This window comes from Heterodontus francisci, chromosome 1 (genome assembly GCF_036365525.1).
Source record: "Heterodontus francisci isolate sHetFra1 chromosome 1, sHetFra1.hap1, whole genome shotgun sequence".
Lineage (NCBI taxonomy): Eukaryota > Metazoa > Chordata > Chondrichthyes > Heterodontiformes > Heterodontidae > Heterodontus > Heterodontus francisci.
Genome location: NC_090371.1, coordinates 243,926,915 through 243,946,634, shown reverse-complemented (window position 1 = coordinate 243,946,634; position 19,720 = coordinate 243,926,915). Strand labels below are relative to the sequence as shown.

The 19,720-nt window shown below is 42.4% G+C and overlaps 1 protein-coding gene across 14 annotated transcripts in view; it reads right to left on the bottom strand.

Annotated features, from left to right (window-relative positions):
* kiaa1109 (KIAA1109 ortholog) overlaps positions 1-19,720 on the bottom strand; it is a 637,888-nt gene that overhangs the window by 264,373 nt on the left and 353,795 nt on the right. For all 14 annotated transcript variants that reach the window (XM_068042417.1, XM_068042485.1, XM_068042453.1 and 11 more), the window contains 3 exons: positions 9,335-9,487; positions 2,848-3,088; positions 484-629 (listed from right to left, as the gene is read on the bottom strand). In XM_068042417.1, the coding sequence (XP_067898518.1) occupies positions 484-629; positions 2,848-3,088; positions 9,335-9,487 (540 nt within the window). The remainder of the gene's footprint in view (positions 1-483; positions 630-2,847; positions 3,089-9,334; positions 9,488-19,720) is intronic.

Sequence of the window (19,720 nt, the reverse complement as noted above, 5' to 3'; positions counted from 1 at the left end):
GAACCACTCAGCAGGTCTGGCAGCATCTGTGGAGAGAGAAGCAGAGTTAACATTTCGGGTCAGTGACCCTTCTTCGGAACTGACCTATATGGTGCCTGGCCAAACAACAAAAATGTCTATACCTTAAAAAGATTACAGTTCTGCAATACATAGCTGATACTGAATGAGGAAAATGATAGAAAATATTTTTGAGATGAGCATAAATGTGCATTTATCATACTATGATGTTGCACTTTAGAACAATCAATATGTTTTATCAATTAAGCAGAACTAAAACATTATATGGTGGATTTAATATACTAGTTATCAATCAAATTAAAAGGCATATTACACACTGAAGACAGGTTTGAAAATGGATTTGCAAAATTGTAGACAAAGAAATAAAATAATTAAAGAGGACATCATCAGTCATGATAAAATAAATAAATCAGTATGTTATGCACATCAAGTTGTGATATCACAAACATGTTGTATTTCACCTACTTTTATTTTAAGAGTGGATTCGTGTGCATGAGCATTTGTTTTGGATAACTTTCTCATAATGTCAGAGCCAGTTACTGGTCCGGAGGATATTCCACCTGCTTGCGGACGGCTACTTTCTAATAGCATGGTGTGTTCACTAACTGTAGCTGCAACAAAGAACAAGCATTACTGAGAAAGCCCTCAGTTGAAAAGCTGTAACTATACAACATACATCAGGATTTATAGACTGCAGTCTATAGAGTAAAATCTTACTCTGTTATGAATAAAGAGTTTATTATATTCTCTTAATGGAATTCGTTTACTATAAAATGGCATCAAAAACAGAGACACCTAGCAAATACAGTCACTCTTTTACTTACCAAAGCTACAGTAAGTAATCAAGAAAGAAATGTTTCTTCTGCAAATGCAACTGAAATCCAAACTCAAAACCTTTTTTCCAATGTCTTCCCTAAATATCTACATATATCATATACATTTGTATCTGAACCTATCCAAATAACTCTCATCCCTGATCTTAACCAGATATTCATAACTCAGCTTTTACTAATTTAACTGAAAAAGGATACTGAAGACTGATTCTTCACAGCCTGTCAAGAAGGCAGAAGGACCTTCAGAAAAAACAGGTGATCACAGTGTAGGGGTAAATTATTCTGGAGAATAATTAATGAGTTGAGACCTTCTAGATTTGCCTGTTCACACATTATATCCCCCCACCCCCGCCCCACCTTTTAGGCATTTCAATCTTATACTACTGTTGTCTCATTCTGGGGTTGACAGTCCAAGTTAAATAATCAATATCTACATTATCTATTCATCTCAACATTTCAAAAACCTGTATTATGTCTAGCTCAGTCCTGTCTTCCAAAATGAATATAATTTGTGGAAGCATCTGTTCATAGCTTGGAGCCTACATCATCCTAGGTGCTCTTCTTACACTCTCCATTTCCTTAAATGTCCTTTGGAAAGTTGCATGCCTAAACTGTACTCAGTATTCCAAAATTTGACCTCCACAGTGATCTCTAGCTAGAAGAACTTACTTCAATTCACAGTCAAATATCTTTGAAATCTATCCCAATATGATCAGATTTTATGATAACATGTGGCACATTTCAGCTTATTCCTTATCCTAATCGCAAATGCCGTATTTGAGCCTGTTCCCAATAGTTTTCATTTCTTTCTATACTAATTTATGTCAAAACGCACTGTGTTTCAAATATTAATATACCATTGGATTATATATCAATCAGGACCTGTAAGGTTGTAGAATCTTCTGTTATCCATTTCTAGATTGCTACTCTACTTGAAAAAAATCTGCAAAGGTGAAATGTGCAAAACATCAAACTCTACTTTCCAATGTCAGCACTCAGTTGCATGCCAAATTAAAATAAAGACCTCACTATGATCATCAACCCCCGCCCAAGACAGGCAGGAGAGAGTTCAAAATTTTCAAGTGGGGAATGTGTCTTGCCTTGGAGATGGAAGAACTTCATTAATATATTTAAATCAGGCTCCCACAGTATAGTTGGGTATAATTAACTCTGTTTCTCTCTCCACAATGCAGCCTGACCTGAGTATTTCCAGAATTTTCTGTTTTTATTTCAGATTTCCAGCATCTGCAGTATTTTGCTTTTCTATAATTGGGAGCCTAATTTAAAATTTAACAGTAAGCATGTGGGATTCCTGGGGCTCAGGAAACACGTTAGTAAAAAGGTGCTGGTTCCAGAAGGTGAGTGCACTTTTACAGCATTTGTTCATGCTCAGGATGGGCCTGGGGGCTCCCCCAGCCCCTTCAAGGAAGTTTTTGACCTCCCCTTAACAACCGGGGCCTCTATCTACCCCTTGCCACAATCTTCCCATTACCAACCCTAATGCTCAGCCTTCCTCCCTCTTGCAATGAACTCTTGCTCTCTCCCTCCATCCCAGTACACAAGCTCTCGTCCCCTCCCACTCGCAATGGCCAACCGCCACACCCTTCAAATCCCTGATCTCTTGTGTCCTCCCCACTCCTGATTACCGGAGACCATCCCAAAGGTATCCGATTGTGGCCTCCTGCCACTATTATTCCCGCCTGGCAGCCGGCTAGCCTGTTAATTTGCGAGAAGGCAGAAGAAAAAAAAACTATAATTAGCCTGGCCAAGTTTTCCCCCAAGCTACTAGGTTCCCTCCCTACCTCCTCATGATCATCAGGGCCTAAATCTCTTCCTACACATCTGCTTCCATTTTATCTCTTGCCTTTCATCTGCTGAAGGCTTTTTATGAGCTGTGTTTAAAACATAAAAAACACGCATATATGCTTCATCAATGGAAATGTTGTGTTGTGAAATCAGCCTGCACATTTACAGAATAAAATGCATTTATAATTACCAGCATCAAATTCAAATTCTGCTCCATCAGCACTCGTGTCACTTTGTATGGCTCCTCCATTGTCCAAGCCACCAGTTTGACGATCAACCTGTGATGTTGGTTGTGGCTTTGGAAGTTGTGCTGGTTTAAGCTGTAAACTAACTCCTTTGAAAGCTGGAGTGACGACTATGAACTTCATCCACTGCCTTGCTAATGCCACCAAACCCTTCTTCAGAGTGACGAGGGCAGGAAGGCCATTGTTCTGCAACAAATAAACACACAAATTGGGATATATGATGCAGTTTTTATTTTGTCATGCAGACCCCCACCTGCGAAGAATGAGGCATATTAATTTTGTCATATGAATATTGATTTTAAACTGTCGCTGGAGCGAGGAAATGACTTGTTGAACAGATCAGCAGTGGCTGGAAATAAACATTTACATACTAACAGATAGTGCTTGTGGAGACAAAGGACTATTCCCTGACACATTCGACCCACAATGGACTTTGATCACAAGACACTGAAGGTGAAGAAGCTCACACTCCAGGATGACTGCTAAGATGGCCGAATCCACAAACAGACATGGTCAATCCAGCTAGTCACATGACTAACCTGCTGGGCAACCTGAGCTTTTTTGAATTGTACAGAGTGTTTCAGGAAGAGACACTGTCTGCTCCTAGACTGTAAAGACCCTCCTGGCTGGCTCACCACAGCCTCTCCTGTCTGCTCCCATCTCTTTCTCACGGAACTCCAAATCCATTGAAGACGTGAACCTCAAGAGAGAAAAGTCTCCTACATTGAAAAAGATTTAAGAAGAGTACTGGGCCCCAACCAAAAGCAAGATCTACCTACAATCAAGGACTCTACAGCGAGCTCGAAGAACAGTAACCAAAACCATCTTCAGATATTGCCTCAAACTTTTCCACTTTATTTCTTCTGCTCTTTTCTGTCTCTATCTGCATGTGTGTATCGCGTATGCATACTAGCGTGGGCGGGTCACGCATCCATAGGCGTTAACCGAATTAGAGTTAAGTTTAATAAATTTCAACCTTTCTTCTTTAAACCTAAGAAAACCTGTTTGGCTGGTTTCTTTGCCTTATAATTTGGAAAGCAGTGGACAAGGATTCACTAAGGGGGAGCTAAACAAAACAGTGTGTTTAAAAAAAACCCTGTTAAGGTAAGACTAGGTGAAGGCTGAGAGGGAACCCTATAGACCCCTTTCTCACCTGGTCGTAACAATTTGTATTATGTACATAAATGAATTCTGCCTTGGAAAGTTTTAAATCCTGATTTCAAGGCCTTGGGTGCAGAAGAGTGTCACCAGATTTGGCATCCTTCCATCTACGAGAGATGATGGACACGCAGCAAATAATACATTTAGATGGAGTGTCTTCATCTGCTGCACCTTGCTGATGGCTCTGGTGGCAAATCCTTGAGAGGCAGGTTCTGCCACAAGTGCTAGGGACGAGGGACTTCAATTATGCAAAGGGACTAGAGAAGCTGGGGTTGTTTACCTTACAACAAGAGATGTTAAGGAGAGGTTTAATAGAGATTTTCAAAATTATGAGGGGCTTTGACAAGAGTAGATAGGAAGAAACTGTTTCATTGACAGGAGGGTCAGCAAACAGAGGACAAAGATTTAAGATAATTGTCAAAAAAGCCAGAGGGTGATGGAGAATTTTTTCTATTTACTCAGTAAGTTATGTTCTGGAACACAATGCCTGAAAGGGTGGCAAAAGCAGATTCAAATGTTACTTTCAAAACAGAACTGGGGAAGAATTGCAAGGCTATGAGGAAAGAGCGGGGGAGTGGTACTAATTAGCTCCTTCAATGAGCCAGCACAGGCAAAATGTATGGCTTCCACGTGCAGTATAATTATATGATTCTACATTCATTCATTTCAATCCATTTTAGTGAAAGTTTCTTGGTGGAAATACACGTATTTTACTTATTCATTTTCTTTTTCTTCTTTTGGGCCTCCTTATCTCGAGAGACAATGGATACGCGCCTGGAGGTGGTCAGTGGTTTGTGAAGCAGCGCCTGGAGTGGCTATAAAGGCCAATTCTGGAGTGACAGGCTCTTCCACAGGTGCTGCAGAGAAATTTGTTTGTTGGGGCTGTTGCACAGTAGGCTCTCCCCTTGCGCCTCTGTCTTTTTTCCTGCCAACTGCTAAGTCTCTTCGACTCGCCACAATTTAGCCCTGTCTTTATGGCTGCCCGCCAGCTCTGGCGAATGCTGGCAACTGACTCCCACGACTTGTGATCAATGTCACACGATTTCATGTCGCGTTTGCAGACGTCTTTATAACGGAGACATGGACGGCCGGTGGGTCTGATACCAGTGGCGAGCTCGCTGTACAATGTGTCTTTGGGGATCCTGCCATCTTCCATGCGGCTCACATGGCCAAGCCATCTCAAGCGCCGCTGACTCAGTAGTGTGTATAAGCTGGGGGTGTTGGCCGCTTCAAGGACTTCTGTGTTGGAGATATAGTCCTGCCACCTGATGCCAAGTATTCTCCGAAGGCAGCGAAGATGGAATGAATTGAGACGTCGCTCTTGGCTGGCATACGTTGTCCAGGCCTCGCTGCCGTAGAGCAAGGTACTGAGGACACAGGCCTGATACACTCGGACTTTTGTGTTCCGTGTCAGTGCGCCATTTTCCCACACTCTCTTGGCCAGTCTGGACATAGCAGTGGAAGCCTTACCCATGCGCTTGTTGATTTCTGCATCTAGAGACAGGTTACTGGTGATAGTTGAGCCTAGGTAGGTGAACTCTTGAACCACTTCCAGAGCGTGGTCGCCAATATTGATGGATGGAGCATTTCTGACATCCTGCCCCATGATGTTCGTTTTCTTGAGGCTGATGGTTAGGCCAAATTCATTGCAGGCAGACGCAAACCTGTCGATGAGACTCTGCAGGCATTCTTCAGTGTGAGATGTTAAAGCAGCATCGTCAGCAAAGAGGAGTTCTCTGATGAGGACTTTCCGTACTTTGGACTTCGCTCTTAGACGGGCAAGGTTGAACAACCTGCCCCCTGATCTTGTGTGGAGGAAAATTCCTTCTTCAGAGGATTTGAACGCATGTGAAAGCAGCAGGGAGAAGAAAATCCCAAAAAGTGTGGGTGCGAGAACACAGCCCTGTTTCACACCACTCAGGATAGGAAAGGGCTCTGATGAGGAGCCACCATGTTGAATTGTGCCTTTCATATTGTCATGGAATGAGGTGATGATACTTAGTAGCTTTGGTGGACATCCGATCTTTTCTAGTAGTCTGAAGAGACCACGTCTGCTGACGAGGTCAAAGGCTTTGGTGAGATCAATGAAAGCAATGTAGAGGGGCATCTGTTGTTCACGGCATTTCTCCTGTATCTGACGAAGGGAGAACAGCATGTCAATAGTCGATCTCTCTGCACGAAAGCCACACTGTGCCTCAGGGTAGACGCGCTCGGCCAGCTTCCGGAGCCTGTTCAGAGCGACTCGAGCAAAGACTTTCCCCACTATGCTGAGCAGGGAGATTCCACGGTAGTTGTTGCAGTCACCGCGGTCACCTTTGTTTTTATAGAGGGTGATGATGTTGGCATCGCGCATGTCCTGGGGTACTGCTCCCTCGTCCCAGCACAGGCATAGCAGTTCATGTAGTGCTGAGAGTATAGCAGGCTATATTCATTTTATATATATTATATATATTCACACTGTGAATGGAGTAAGGTGGGTATTCAGTCAGAGTAGTTTTCCTTTCTATATAAATATTTTTCCCTCAGACCTTAATTATTTCCATATAAAGAGGGTTCTACTGTTTCATTACATTATCAATTTGATTATCAAAGTTTAATACAGTGATTTCATGGCTAATATACCTACTCACGCAATTGCTTTCAGAAAGCAATTTATAGTCAAGCTGATTGGAGTGCAAAGTATGTCATGTTTATTGATTAATACCAATTCTCTCCAAGCTGCAATTGTGTTAACCCTTTCTTTATCAGCAAGCTTTCTAACCGAGTTCTCACATACACACAAAATAATAGTCTTTAAATAAAAAAAATCTTTTTATACAGTATAAAATGTAGCCTGTATCCAATGGAACCTCAGAAAAGGTCAGGCAAGGTGCAAATAAAGTGGAAGGATTTTCACAAACCTGTTACCTGCACAGTTGCAAGCATTTCCAGACCACATGATTAGTCACAATTTTTTGTTGCAACCCTTTGCTTAGCAAAAATAATTACACCCAAATGCATATCAAGCATGCTCCCAAGCTCTTGAACATCAACAAATATGAATGTAATAATTTAAATATAAACATTGCAAGACTCAAAGCAACTGTTCTCTGAAAATGCATCTTCAATTAAATAACTATAGTTTCAATTCACAAGATTGTTAGCAATCTTAGCTCTGCATTCCACACAAAGGTTATTTTAAACACAGTACCAAATGAAATGTTTGTTTTTGTAAAAAGAGAAAAAAAAGCTTTGTATCTGTCCTAACCTTCCCCATGTAGACCAAAATTCATATTTAGAAGGTGAAAATAACAGCACATGAAGTACAGGTATCAACTTGAAACAGAACCCATGGCCTTCTGATTCAGAGTACTACCATAGTCCTATTCCAGGACTTGAGCACATTATATAGCTAGCACTACAGTGCAGTACTGAGTGAATGCTGCATTGTTGGAGCTGCCTATTTTTGAAAAGACATCAAACCAAGATACGGAGCTGAAATTTATAAACCCGCAAAACAACGGAGCGGCCACACGTCGCGCATCGTGACGGCTCATTTAAATAGCCTGGGCGGACCGTCCCTGCCCCCGCAATGATGTGGAGGGGGCAAGCTATCCATCCAGGCAATGGCATCAGCTGCCTTTGTGCAGGCGTTGACACCGTTTTTTTAAAGGGCTTCAAGCCCTGCCGTTCAATATAAATATTTAAAGGTACATTGATTTTAAAAAATTAAATAAATTTACCTTGCCCCTCTCCCACACCCCCCCAAAAACCATGGAATTAATTACTTGCCCTCTCCCCCACCAAAACACTTATCTTGTCCACCTGATCTTCCCCCCCACAAAGTGCATAAACTTAACTCTATAACCTTTTCCACCATCCCCTACACCAATGATATGACTTTGACCCTGCTCCCGCACTGAGAAACCTACTTCTTCCCCCTCCCCACCAGTTTTCCACCTCAGTTCCCCGGACAGGGATCCAAAGGCAAAGGGAATGCCGGTCAGCGGCATAAATATCGCACCAGGACAGATCGCGGGCGCGTAAGGGTAATTAATTGATTGATTTAAATGTATTTACATATGTTAATGGCAGTCCCATTGTCGAGCAGGGGGGGCCACCATGAGGCCTCGCCGCCGACAATATCAGGCTGAACCTTCCCAGCGTGGGGTGCCTGGCAGCCCTCTCCCAGAGGCTTTTCCCACACACCCCCCATCCCGACCATGACTCCTGACATTGAGGGGAGGGGTCTGTAAACTTCAACCCACTATCTGCCTGAGATGCAAGAGATCCTGTTGCAATATTTGGGGAAAAAAAGGGAAATTCTCCTGGGGTCATGGGCAACATTTAAACTCCAGACACCCCACAAAAAGTGATTAACTGGTCATGTATCAAATTGCTTTTCGTGGGATAAGGCTGTGTGCAAATCGACTGGCATGTTTGCTATACAACAACAGTGATTACACTTCAAAATCAATTCATTGGCTATAAAATACTTTGCAATGTGCTGAGGTCATGAAAGGCACTAAATGCAAGTTTCTTCTTTCTTTCCAGCCTTAGCTGGAGCATTGAGTTCAATTCTGGACACCACACTTTAGGAAGGATGTCCAGGCCTTAGAGAATGTGTGGAGGAGATTTACCAGAATGATTCAGGGATGAGGGACTTCAGTTATTTAATGAGACTACAGAAGCAGGGATTGTTCTCCTCAGAGCAGAGAAGCTTAAAGAGAGATGTAATTAAGCTGTTCAAAAACATAAGTGATTTGGACAGAGCAAATAAGGAGAAACTGTTTCCACTGGGAGGAGAGCCAGTAACTAGATTACTCAGATTTAAGATAAATGGCAAAAGATGCAGGGTGGAGGGGCAGATGAGAATTCTATTATTTTAAACACAGTGAACTTTTATGATCTAGAATGCACTACCTGAAAGGGAATTGGATATATATTTGAAAAGAAAGAAAACTGCAGGGTCATGGTGAAATAGCAGGGTGAGTAGGACTAATTGGATGGCTCGTACAAAGAACCGGCATAGACATTATGGGCCGAATGGCCTCCTTCTGTGCTGTATGATTCTTTATTATTTAAATACTTGCTCATGGATTAGTCCCAAGCTATTGGTTGCAAAAGCGCAACAGCAGCACAACACACCATGGTTTCAGCAAGTCCCTACCAACTGCACAAAGCTACTTCTGCACCAAGAATACTCATATATTTATAGTCAATTAGTTCTGGTCAACCAACTTTCACATACTTAGTTCCGAATTGTTTTTCACATATGCTATGAATGCTTACCATGGTGGCATCCTCGATGACAGAATAGTCTGCCTGCTGCAGGTATCGATGAAGTATATTGCACAGTAAACAAGAAGGGTTTTCCTGTAGATACCGAGCTAATTTGGTAACTCTATTGTACTTGCTCTTCAATGGAAAATGTACGCTCTTCCTCTGAAAGTAAATAAACCAATTAGAAAATGGAAAGATAAATTATTAGCTAATCAGAGAAAATAAAATATCCAAAATATTCTCTTTTGCCAGAGTTAATTATTCAACTTCAATCAATATTCCAAAAAAGACAGAAAATAGATGTTCAACAGATACTCAATGATGACAATGTATTAAATAGGAATCATTTTGCTGGGAGTCTGCTACAAGAGTGACAAAATCAGAGAGCCCTGATAATAAGAAACTAAAGTAACAGTTCAAACAGGCAGACCCATCTCTTCAGAGTCTTGTCTTTCCCTTCCTAGATGCTTTGCAAATAATTTGGCTTTCCAAGTTCTGCTTTATAGGTTCAGATCTTCTAATACTATTTTGGGTTCATGCTGTTTGCAGCTCCCATCAGTATTGACATCAATGTTTAATAATGAAAGTAACAACATGGAACAGAAGAAGCTCTACTTAAGAAGTTCTCGTAGCATATGATTGGGATAGCTGATTTTGCACATTATGAAACAGGAGACTTTAAGACTTATTGTGAGGGGATAAAATATCAATATCATAACCTGTGACAACCACCAACTTTTTAAACATATTATCTATTTACAATACTGATCATCGGAAATTTCCATTGATGAAAATGACTAATCCGAAGCATATGAGCCTTACAGTGCTTTCTGACACTCTGAAATGATGCAGCAATCAACACATAGGCTATGTTCTCAAATGGCTTGTCAAAACACAATCATATTGGTATCTGGTGCCAGATTTCTTTTATACAACCCTTGGCAATAGTACATGCTGCAAATCAATCAAAGATCAGATATTCCATCTGAGTTGTGTGGAATTACACAGAAGCAGAGCTCTTCACAACTATGACAACTCAAGGTTGCTTGGCTCTCTTTATGAGTCAGAACTCTCACCAAAATAACTATCACTTGGCATGCTGGTTATTTCCTAGAGAAAAACCTCTGAACTATCTGCGATTGAGATCATAAAGCTTCGAACAGACATTCCCAAACAAACTAGAAGAAATCCATTTTTTGGTGCTTTAAGACCTTAACTCCATTTCTTGAAGGCGCCTTCATTGCTTAAACCATCTTAATTTCAGTTTCAAATCAACTGTTCATGTGATTGCAATAACAATCCATTACCTTCCCATGGACCACATTCTTTAGACACTCGTCATGAATGGAGCCCCAATGAATTGTTAAATGTTTCATTTGGAGATATCTCAGCCCTGAAATTCTATAGGGCTTCTCTTGGTCTCCCCCCATAACATCAGGGAAATGGAGAAAACACCCATTATCAAATGTTTACACAATCTCTCTGGGTGCTATAGTGAGAAATCAGGAGAAAGTTTGTGGAATTTCAGGGTCTCCTCTTAAACATTAATTTAGAGCATCACACGGCTGAATATAGGGAATTAAAAAGGGATCTGAAGTAGGTAATCCAATTGAAATATCTCTCTGTAATAGTCCTTGCACAGCTCTCACAAAAATATCAGCTAAGTCAGATATGTAGAGCCATAAAGACAGCATAAGGGGATACACATGACTGCTGCCTGTTCACGGGCAACACTGGTGTAAACAACATGTTTCAGGTTCTCGATCTACTGGACAGAGTACTCTCTAGTATAGGCTTATCGGATAAAGATGTACAGTCAGCAGAGTATGCTTTTTGTCACATGACAAAGTTATACATTGGGGTCACCTTGAGAAAAAAAACTGTAGCGTGACCTTGGTTGCATCACAGTCTATTTCATGCCCAATGAAACCAAACACTTTGAATTTTTATCATGAACACAGTAAGTTGCGCGGATGAGAGGAGGAAGTTAGAAGGGGACAAGTGGTCAAAATTACATTGTATGAATCGCAATGTGGAGAAGCATTAAGTTATCCACTTTTGATCTGAGAAAGACAAATCAAAAAATGTTCTTAATGGTGACAGATTAAGAGCTGTAGAAGTGCAAAGGGCTTTAGCTGTCCATGTACGCAAATCACTAAAAGCTGCTACACAGATACAAAAGTTAATCAAAAATGTTAATGGAATGGTAGCAATTATCTCAAGGGGATTCGAACTCCAAAGTGAAGAAGTGACGCTTGAGTTGTAAAAAGCCTTGGTCAGACCCCAACCTGGAGTACTACATTCAGTTTTGGCCACCAAACCTTGGGAAACACAGGGCAGATTCACCACAATGATACTAGGGCTCAAAGGGTCAACATACAAGAACAGGTTGCATAAACTTGGCTTGTTTTCCCTTCGTTTAGAAGGTTCAGGGGTGATCTAGTTGAAGAATTTAAAATTATTAAGGCATTTGATAGGACAGATACAATGAAATAATTTCCTCCAGTAGGGAAATTCTGAAAAAGGAAACATAATCTTAAAATTTGAGTGAGGCTATTTAGCAGTGAAATCAAGAAGCATTTTATCACAAAAATCGTAATGGAAATCTGGGACTTGCTCCCCCAAAAGGCTGTCCATCAATTGAAAATTTCAAGACTGAGATCAATAGATTTTTGTTAGATAAGGTACCAAGGGATATGGAACAAAGGTAGTTAAATAGAGTACAGGTACAGATTAGTCGTGATTGAGCAACTGAATGGACAACACTTGTTTCTCCATTTCAACATAAAATTCTTGCAGGGAAATTTACTGAATTTTGTTGGCAGTTTATAAATGACACTGGAACCAGCGACAGGTGAACTCGAAAAAATTTCTGGCTTCTGTATATGGGGCACAGTATAAGTGATGAAGCCGGGGAGTAAGCAAAGTGAAAATCTGTTTGCAATGTACCATTATTGTCAATTACATCCCACATATCTGACCTCTCACCTCTGCACCTTTACCGCATCATCTAACTTTAATCTCCTCCTCCTCCTCTTCATCTACAATGTGACTCTGAGCTACATCATACAGAGGCATGGGGTGAGTTTTTACAAGTACGCTGATGACAGCCAGTTCTACCGTTCCACAACTACTTGACCACACCACAGCCTCTATGCTTTCAAACTCAGTAAACCATCTCATTCAAAACTCTGACCATTTGTATCCTATCCCACACCAAGTACTGCTCATCCATCACTTCTGTTCTTGCAAACCGACATTGCTCTTTTCCCCCCTTCACCTCAAATTTAAAAATGTCTAATTCGTCTTCTTAAATTCTCTCCATGGCCTCCCCCTCTCTATCTCTGCAACATCCTCTGGTTCTATAACTCCAATCCTGAGTTATGTGCTCTTCTGACTCAGTTTTCTTATGCACCTTGCTCCCCAGTTCCTTCACGCCCATCACTGGCAACAATGCTTTCAGCTGTCTATGTTCACATTCTGGAATTCCCTCCCGAAACTCATTCATCTCCCACTCCTCCTTTAATACCATCCTTAAAACGCAATTCTGACCAAATGCTTGCTCATTCCAATATTGCCTTCTTTGGCTCGGTATCCCTTTTCCAACTAATGCTGCTGTTAAACTATGTAAATTCAAGTTGTTGTATTAGTATTCACAATAGTTTCACTGTCAAAAACCTCAGACAGCTTCCAATTTCCACCCTTCTCTCACCTTTACATGGTCCATCTCTGACATTTCCCTTCCCTTCCTCGACTTCTCTGTCTCCATCTCTGGGAATAGGTTGTCTACTAATATCCACTATAAGCTCACCGACTCCCACAGCTACCTGGACTACACTTCTTCACACCCTACCTCCTGTAAGGACTCCATTCCATTCTCCCAGTTTCTCCGCCTCCGACGCATCTGCTCTGATTATGCTACCTTCCACGATGGTGCTTCTGATATGACCTCCTTTTTCCTCAACCGAGGATTCCCCCCCCACTGTTGTTGACAGGGCCCTCAACCGTGTTCGGCCCATTTCATGCACCTCTACCCTCACCCCTTCCCCTCCCTCCCAGTACCATGATGGGGTGGGAAGGGAGGACAAGGGGAACCCTATCAGCCTCCATGTCCAAAGGATCATACTCCGCCATTTCCGCCACCTCCAGCGTGATGCCACTAACAAACTCATCTTCCCCTGCCTTCCCGTCAGCATTCCGAAGGGATCGTTCCCTCCGCGACACCCTGGTCCACACTCCTCCATTACCCCCACCACCTCGTCCCCGTCCCATGGCACCTTCCCCTGCAATCGCAGGAGGTGTAATACCTGCCCATTTACCTCCTCTCTCCTCACTATCCCAGGCCCCAAACACTCCTTTCAGGTGAAGCAGCGATTTACTTGTACTTCTTTCAATGAAGTATGCTGTATTCGCTACTCACAATGTGGTCTCCTCTACATTGGGGAGACCAAACGCAGACTGGGTGACCGCTTTGCGGAACACCTCTGCTCAGTCCGCAAGCAGGACCTTGAGCTTCCGGTTGCTTGCCATTTCAACACTCCCCCCTGCTCTCATGCTCACATCTCTATCCTGGGCTTGCTGCAGTGTTCCAGTGAAACCAACGCAAGCTCGAGGAACAGCATCTCATTTACCGATTAGGCGCACACAGCCTGCCAGACTGAACATTGAGTTCAATAATTTCAGAGCATGATGGGCCCCCTTTTTACTTTTATTTTTAGTTATTATTTCTTTTCTTGTTTACATTTTTTACAATTTATTTTTGTTTATTTCATTTCATCTTAGTTTGGTCAGTTTGCTTATCCACTTTTTTTTTTCATGTTTGTACTTGCTGCTGTTCAATCTTCAGTCCGTTAACACCCTATCAGTACTAATGCTTTGTCTTTTAACACACTATTAACATATTGTTTGCCTTTGCTCCATGACCTTTTGGTCAGCGATGTGGCCTTATCCAATCTACACCTTCTCCTTTGTTATCTCTTGCCCCACCCCCGCCTCACTTGCTTATAACCTTTGATATTTCTAATATTTGCTCGTTTCAAAGAAGGGTCACTGACACGAAACGTTAACTCTGCTTCTCTTTCCACAGATGCTGCCAGACCTGCTGAGTGGTTCCAGCATTTCTTGTTTTTAATTTAAATTCAGAGCCTGCCCACTGTACAGTCAAACTCTTCCGGCATGAGGCTGTAAGATGGGCCCTGCACTAGCGCTCCTTGAAAGGCCAAGCACCCAAACTTGTGGTAAGGTCATTTTTGACAACTTCTTTTGATGCAAAGTGTCTGGATGTACCCTGGAGTATTTCTGCAGGTCTTTTATGATGAGCTCCCGGATTTGCTGTACATAAGAAATAGGAGCAGAAATAGACCATATCGCCTATCAAGCCTGCTCTGCCATTCAATATGATCATGGCTGGTCTGAGGCTTCAATTCCACTTTCCTGCCCGCTCGTCATATCCCTTGATTCCGAGATCAAATATCTGCCTATCCCAGCCTTAAATGTATTCCAAAGATTCACAATATATTGAGTGAAGAAATTTCTCCTCATCGCAGTCCAACACGATCGGCCCTTGACCTTGAGACTATGCCCCCATGTTTTAGATTCCCCAACCAGCAAAGACAATTTCTCAGCGTCAACCCTATCTAGTCCCTTTAGAATCTTATATGTTTCAATGAGATCGCCTCTCATTCTTCTAAACTCTGGAGAATATAGGACCAATTTACTTAACCTTTCATCATAGGACAACCCCCTCAGCCCAGGAACCAATTTAGTGAACCTTCGTTGTACCACCTCCAATGCAAGCATATCCTCTCTCAAATGTGGAGACCAAAACTGCAAAAGTACTCCAGATGTGGTCTCACCAAAACCCTGTACAATCACAGCAAGAATTCTTTATTCTTGTACTCTAATCATTTTGCAATAAAGGCGAACATGCCATTTGCCTTCCTAATTGCTTGCTGTACCTGCATGTGAACTTTCTGCATTCCTTGTACACACACAAGTCGCTTTGAACATCAACACTTTCAAGTTTCACACTTTTAAAAAAATATTCTGCTTTTCTATTCTTACGACCAAACTGAGTAACTTCATACTTCCCTCCATGATATTCCATCTTGTTGCCCATTCATTTAGCCTGTCTATGTCCTCCCCACAACTTACCTTTCCACCTACCTTTGTATCATCAGCAAACTTAGATAAATTACTCTCTGTCTCTTCATCTAACTCATTGATATAGATTGTAAATATCTGAGGCTCCAGCACTGATCCTTGCGGCACTTCACCATTTACTGCCTGCCACCTGGAAAATGCCCGTTTATGCACACTCTTTGTTTCCTGTCCGTTAACCAATCCTCTATCCATGCTAATATATTGCCCCCAACTCCATCAGCCCTTATCTTACCTCATAACATTTTATGTGGCACATTAGCAAATGCCTTTTGGAAATCCAGGTACACTACATCTACAGATGCCCCTTTATCTACCCTACTAGTAATATCCTCAAAAACTCTAATAAATTTGTCAAACAGGATTTCCCTTCACAGCACAGTTGCGCAGTGTTTAGCACCGCAGCCTCACAGCTCCAGCGACCCGGGTTCAATTCTGGGTACTGCCTGTGTGGAGTTTGCAAGTTCTCCCTGTGACCGCGTGGGTTTTCGCCGGGTGCTCCGGTTTCCTCCCACAGCCAAAGACTTGCAGGTTGATAGGTAAATTGGCCATTATAAATTGCCCCTACTATAGGTAGGTGGTAGGGGAATTGTGGGGATGTGGTAAGAATAGGTGATTAATGTAGGATTAGTATAAATGGGTGGTTTATGGTCGGCACAGACTCGGTGGGCCGAAGGGCCTGTTTCAGTGCTGTATCTCTAAATAAAATAAAATAAAATAAAAACAATGTTGATTTGTTCTAATCATACTGTGCTTTTCTAAGTGCATTGTTAAGACTTCTTTAATAATAGAGTCCAGCATTTTTCCAACAACTGATGTTAGGTTAACTGGCCTGCAGTTCCTTGTTTTCTCCCTCCCTTCTTTCTTGAAAAAGGTGTAACATTTGCCAACTTCCAACTGGATGGGACCATTTCCGAATTTATGGAATTTTGGAAAATCATAGCTAGCGCATCCACTATCTCTGCAGCTATCTCTTCTCGAACCCTAGGGTATAGACCATCAGATCCTAGGGATTAGTCAGATTTTAATTCCTTGAGTTTCTCCAATACTTCTTCTCTGCTTATATTAATTTCCTTAATTTCCTCAATTTTTTTTGCCCTTAGGTTACCATCTATTTCTGGTATGAAATTTGTGTCTTCTAAACAAAAGAACAAAGAACAGTACAGCAGAGGAACAGGCCATTCGGCCCTCCAAGCCTGCGCCGATCTTGATGCCTGTCTAAACTAAAACCTTCTGCACTTCCGGGGTCCATATCCCTCTATTCCCATCCTATTCATGTATTTGTCAGGATGTCTCTTAAACGTCGCTATCGTACCTGCTTTCACCACCTCCCCTGGCAGCAAGTTCCAGGCACTCACCACCCACTGTGTAAAAAACTTGCCTCGCACATCCCCTCTAAACTTTGCCCCTCGCACCTTAAACCTACGTCCCCTAGTGACTGACTCTTCCACCCTGGGGAAAAGCTTCTGACTATCCACTCTGTCCATGCCACTCATAACTTTGCAAACCTCTAGCATGTCGCCCCTCCACCTCTCTCGTTCCAGTGAAAACAATCCGAGTTTATCCAACCTATCCTCATTGCTAATGCCCTCCAGACCAGGCAACATCCTGGTAAACCTCTTCTGTACCCTCTCCAAAGCCTCCACATCCTTCTGGTAGTGTGGTGACCAGAATTGTACACAATATTCCAAGTGTGGCCTAAGGTTTTGTACAGCTGCAGCATGACTTGCCAATTTTTATACTCTATGCCCCGACCGATGAAGGCAAGCATGCCGTATGCCTTCTTGACTACCTTATCCACCTGCGTTGCCACTTTCAGTGACCTGTGGACCTGTACGCCCAGATCTCTCTGCCTGTCAATACTCCTAAGGGTTCTGCCATTTACTGTATGCTTCCCACCTGTATTAGACCTTCCAAAATGCATTACCTCATATTTGTCCGGATTAAACTCCATCTGCCATTTCTCCGCCCAAGTCTCCAACCGATCGATATCCTGCTGTATCCTCTGACAATCCTCAACACTATCCGCAACTCCACCAACCTTTGTGTCGTCCGCAAACTTACTAATCAGACCAGCTACATTTTCCTCCAAATCATTTATATATACTACAAACAGCAAAGGTCCCAGCACTGATCCCTGTGGAACACCACTAGTCACATCCCCTCATTCAGAAAAGCACCCTTCCACTGCTTCCCTCTGTCTTCTATGACCAAGCCAGTTCTGTATCCATCTTGCCAGCTCACCTCTGATCTCGTGTGACTTCACCCTTTGCACCAGTCTGCCATGAGGGACCTTGTGAAGACAGACACAAAATATTCGTTCAATGCCTGTGCCATTTGCATGATAATTTCTCCTGTCTGCTTCTAAGGGACCAATGCTTACTTTAGCTACTCTCTTCCTTTTTATAAATCTATAAAAGCTCTTGCAATCTGTTTCTAGATTACTGGCTAGTTTACACTCATATTCTATTGTTACATCCAGCTGAGGAGGGATCACGGGCTCCGCACTTGTCTTTCTTCTTATTTGACCACAATAATGTTTATTCCTTTTTAAACAGTGGATGTGCTTACCACTTCAGTGAGTGCTTTTCCTTTTTACTTGTGATCATAAAAGAACCAATATGACAGGTTTTCTTGAATTTATACAAAGAAGAGCTGCGTTTATTATCCTTAATCTGAACCTGATCTAAATAAAATGCAAAACAAAACACACTGCACATTCACGCACAAACTCACAGGAGAGTCTCACACACACACACACACAAATACATTACAGAGTGAGGAGTAGCTTTGTGGTTGAATTGGAGTCCAGAATAAAAAAAAAATTAATATACAGTCTGTGGAGTTGGATGATTCCATTATCTTCTGGCTGGTAGATGTGCATTTTGTGGCTGGCCCACCTGGCTAAGGGTTTTCTTGGAGGCAGACTTGTAGGTGGCTTTCTTCCCCTGGTGCCTTTCTCTTGGATCTAGCAACCAGTAGCTCGGCTTCGCATGCCCCACCAGATTTTTGGAAATAGGAAGAGAGAGAGTGAGAGAGAGACAGAGACAGAGTGTGCCCTTCTGGCTGCTGCACAGTTTGAGTCACTGGCTTGTCTGTTTTCCTGGGACAAAGCACTCAGCTTTCACAGAGATGGACAGACAATCACATGACTGCCTCAGTGTATTTTCAGGTACCTTCTAACAAGATTCAAGTTTAGGAATTTCCATCTCTCAGGCCTCAGGATGTCAAGATTTACACTTGGAGGGGTTTGTCCTTTCAATGTTGATGTTTCAAGATGGCTTTGAATGTTGTGCTAATGAAAGCAATCTCGGATAGTTCAATGAATAGGGCAAGCAATTGTTTTGGATACAGGCTCATCAGACATGTGTCTCCTCTTTGATACCTTGGAATGCGAAAGTGTTTCAGATGCAAACTGCGGTGGCCATCTTCGCTACCAGTTCTTTTATTTAAAGTTAACTGCAGGTTTCCAGCTTTATTTCCTCGGTTTCCAACCGATTAATTAAAATTCCTCATTTGGCATAGCAGGGCTACTCAGCACCTGACCTCATTACACCCTTGGTTTAAACATGGACAAAAGAGCTGAACTCAAGGGGTGAGGTGAGAGTGACTGCACTTGACATCAAGGCAACATTTGACCAAGTATGGCATCAAGGAGCCCTAGCAAAACTGAAGTCAATGGGAATCAGAGGGAAAACTCTCCGCTGGTTGGAGTCACACCTAGCACAAAGAAAGATGGTGGTGGTTGTTGGAGATCAATCATCTCAGCTCCAGGACATCACTGCAGGAGTTCCTCAGGGTAGTATCCTAGGCCCAACCATCTTCAGCTGCTTCATCAATGACCTTCCTTCAATCATAAGGTTAGAAGTGGGGATGTTCACTGATGATTGTACAATGTTCAGCACCATTCATGACTCCTCAGATACTGAAGCAGTCCGCGTAGAAATGCAGCAAGACCTGGACAATATCCAGGCTTGGGCTGATAAGTGGCAAGAAACATTGGCGCCACACAAGTACCAGGCAATGTCTATCTCCAACAAGAGAGAATCTAATTATCTCCCCATGACATTCAATAGCATTACCATTGCTGAATCCCCCACTATCAACATTCTATTGGTTACAATTGACCAGAAACTGAACTGGAGTAGCCATTTAAATACCGTGGCTACAAGAGCAGGTCAGAGGCTAGGAATCCTGCGGCAAGTAACGCACCTCCTGACTCCCCAAAACCTGTCC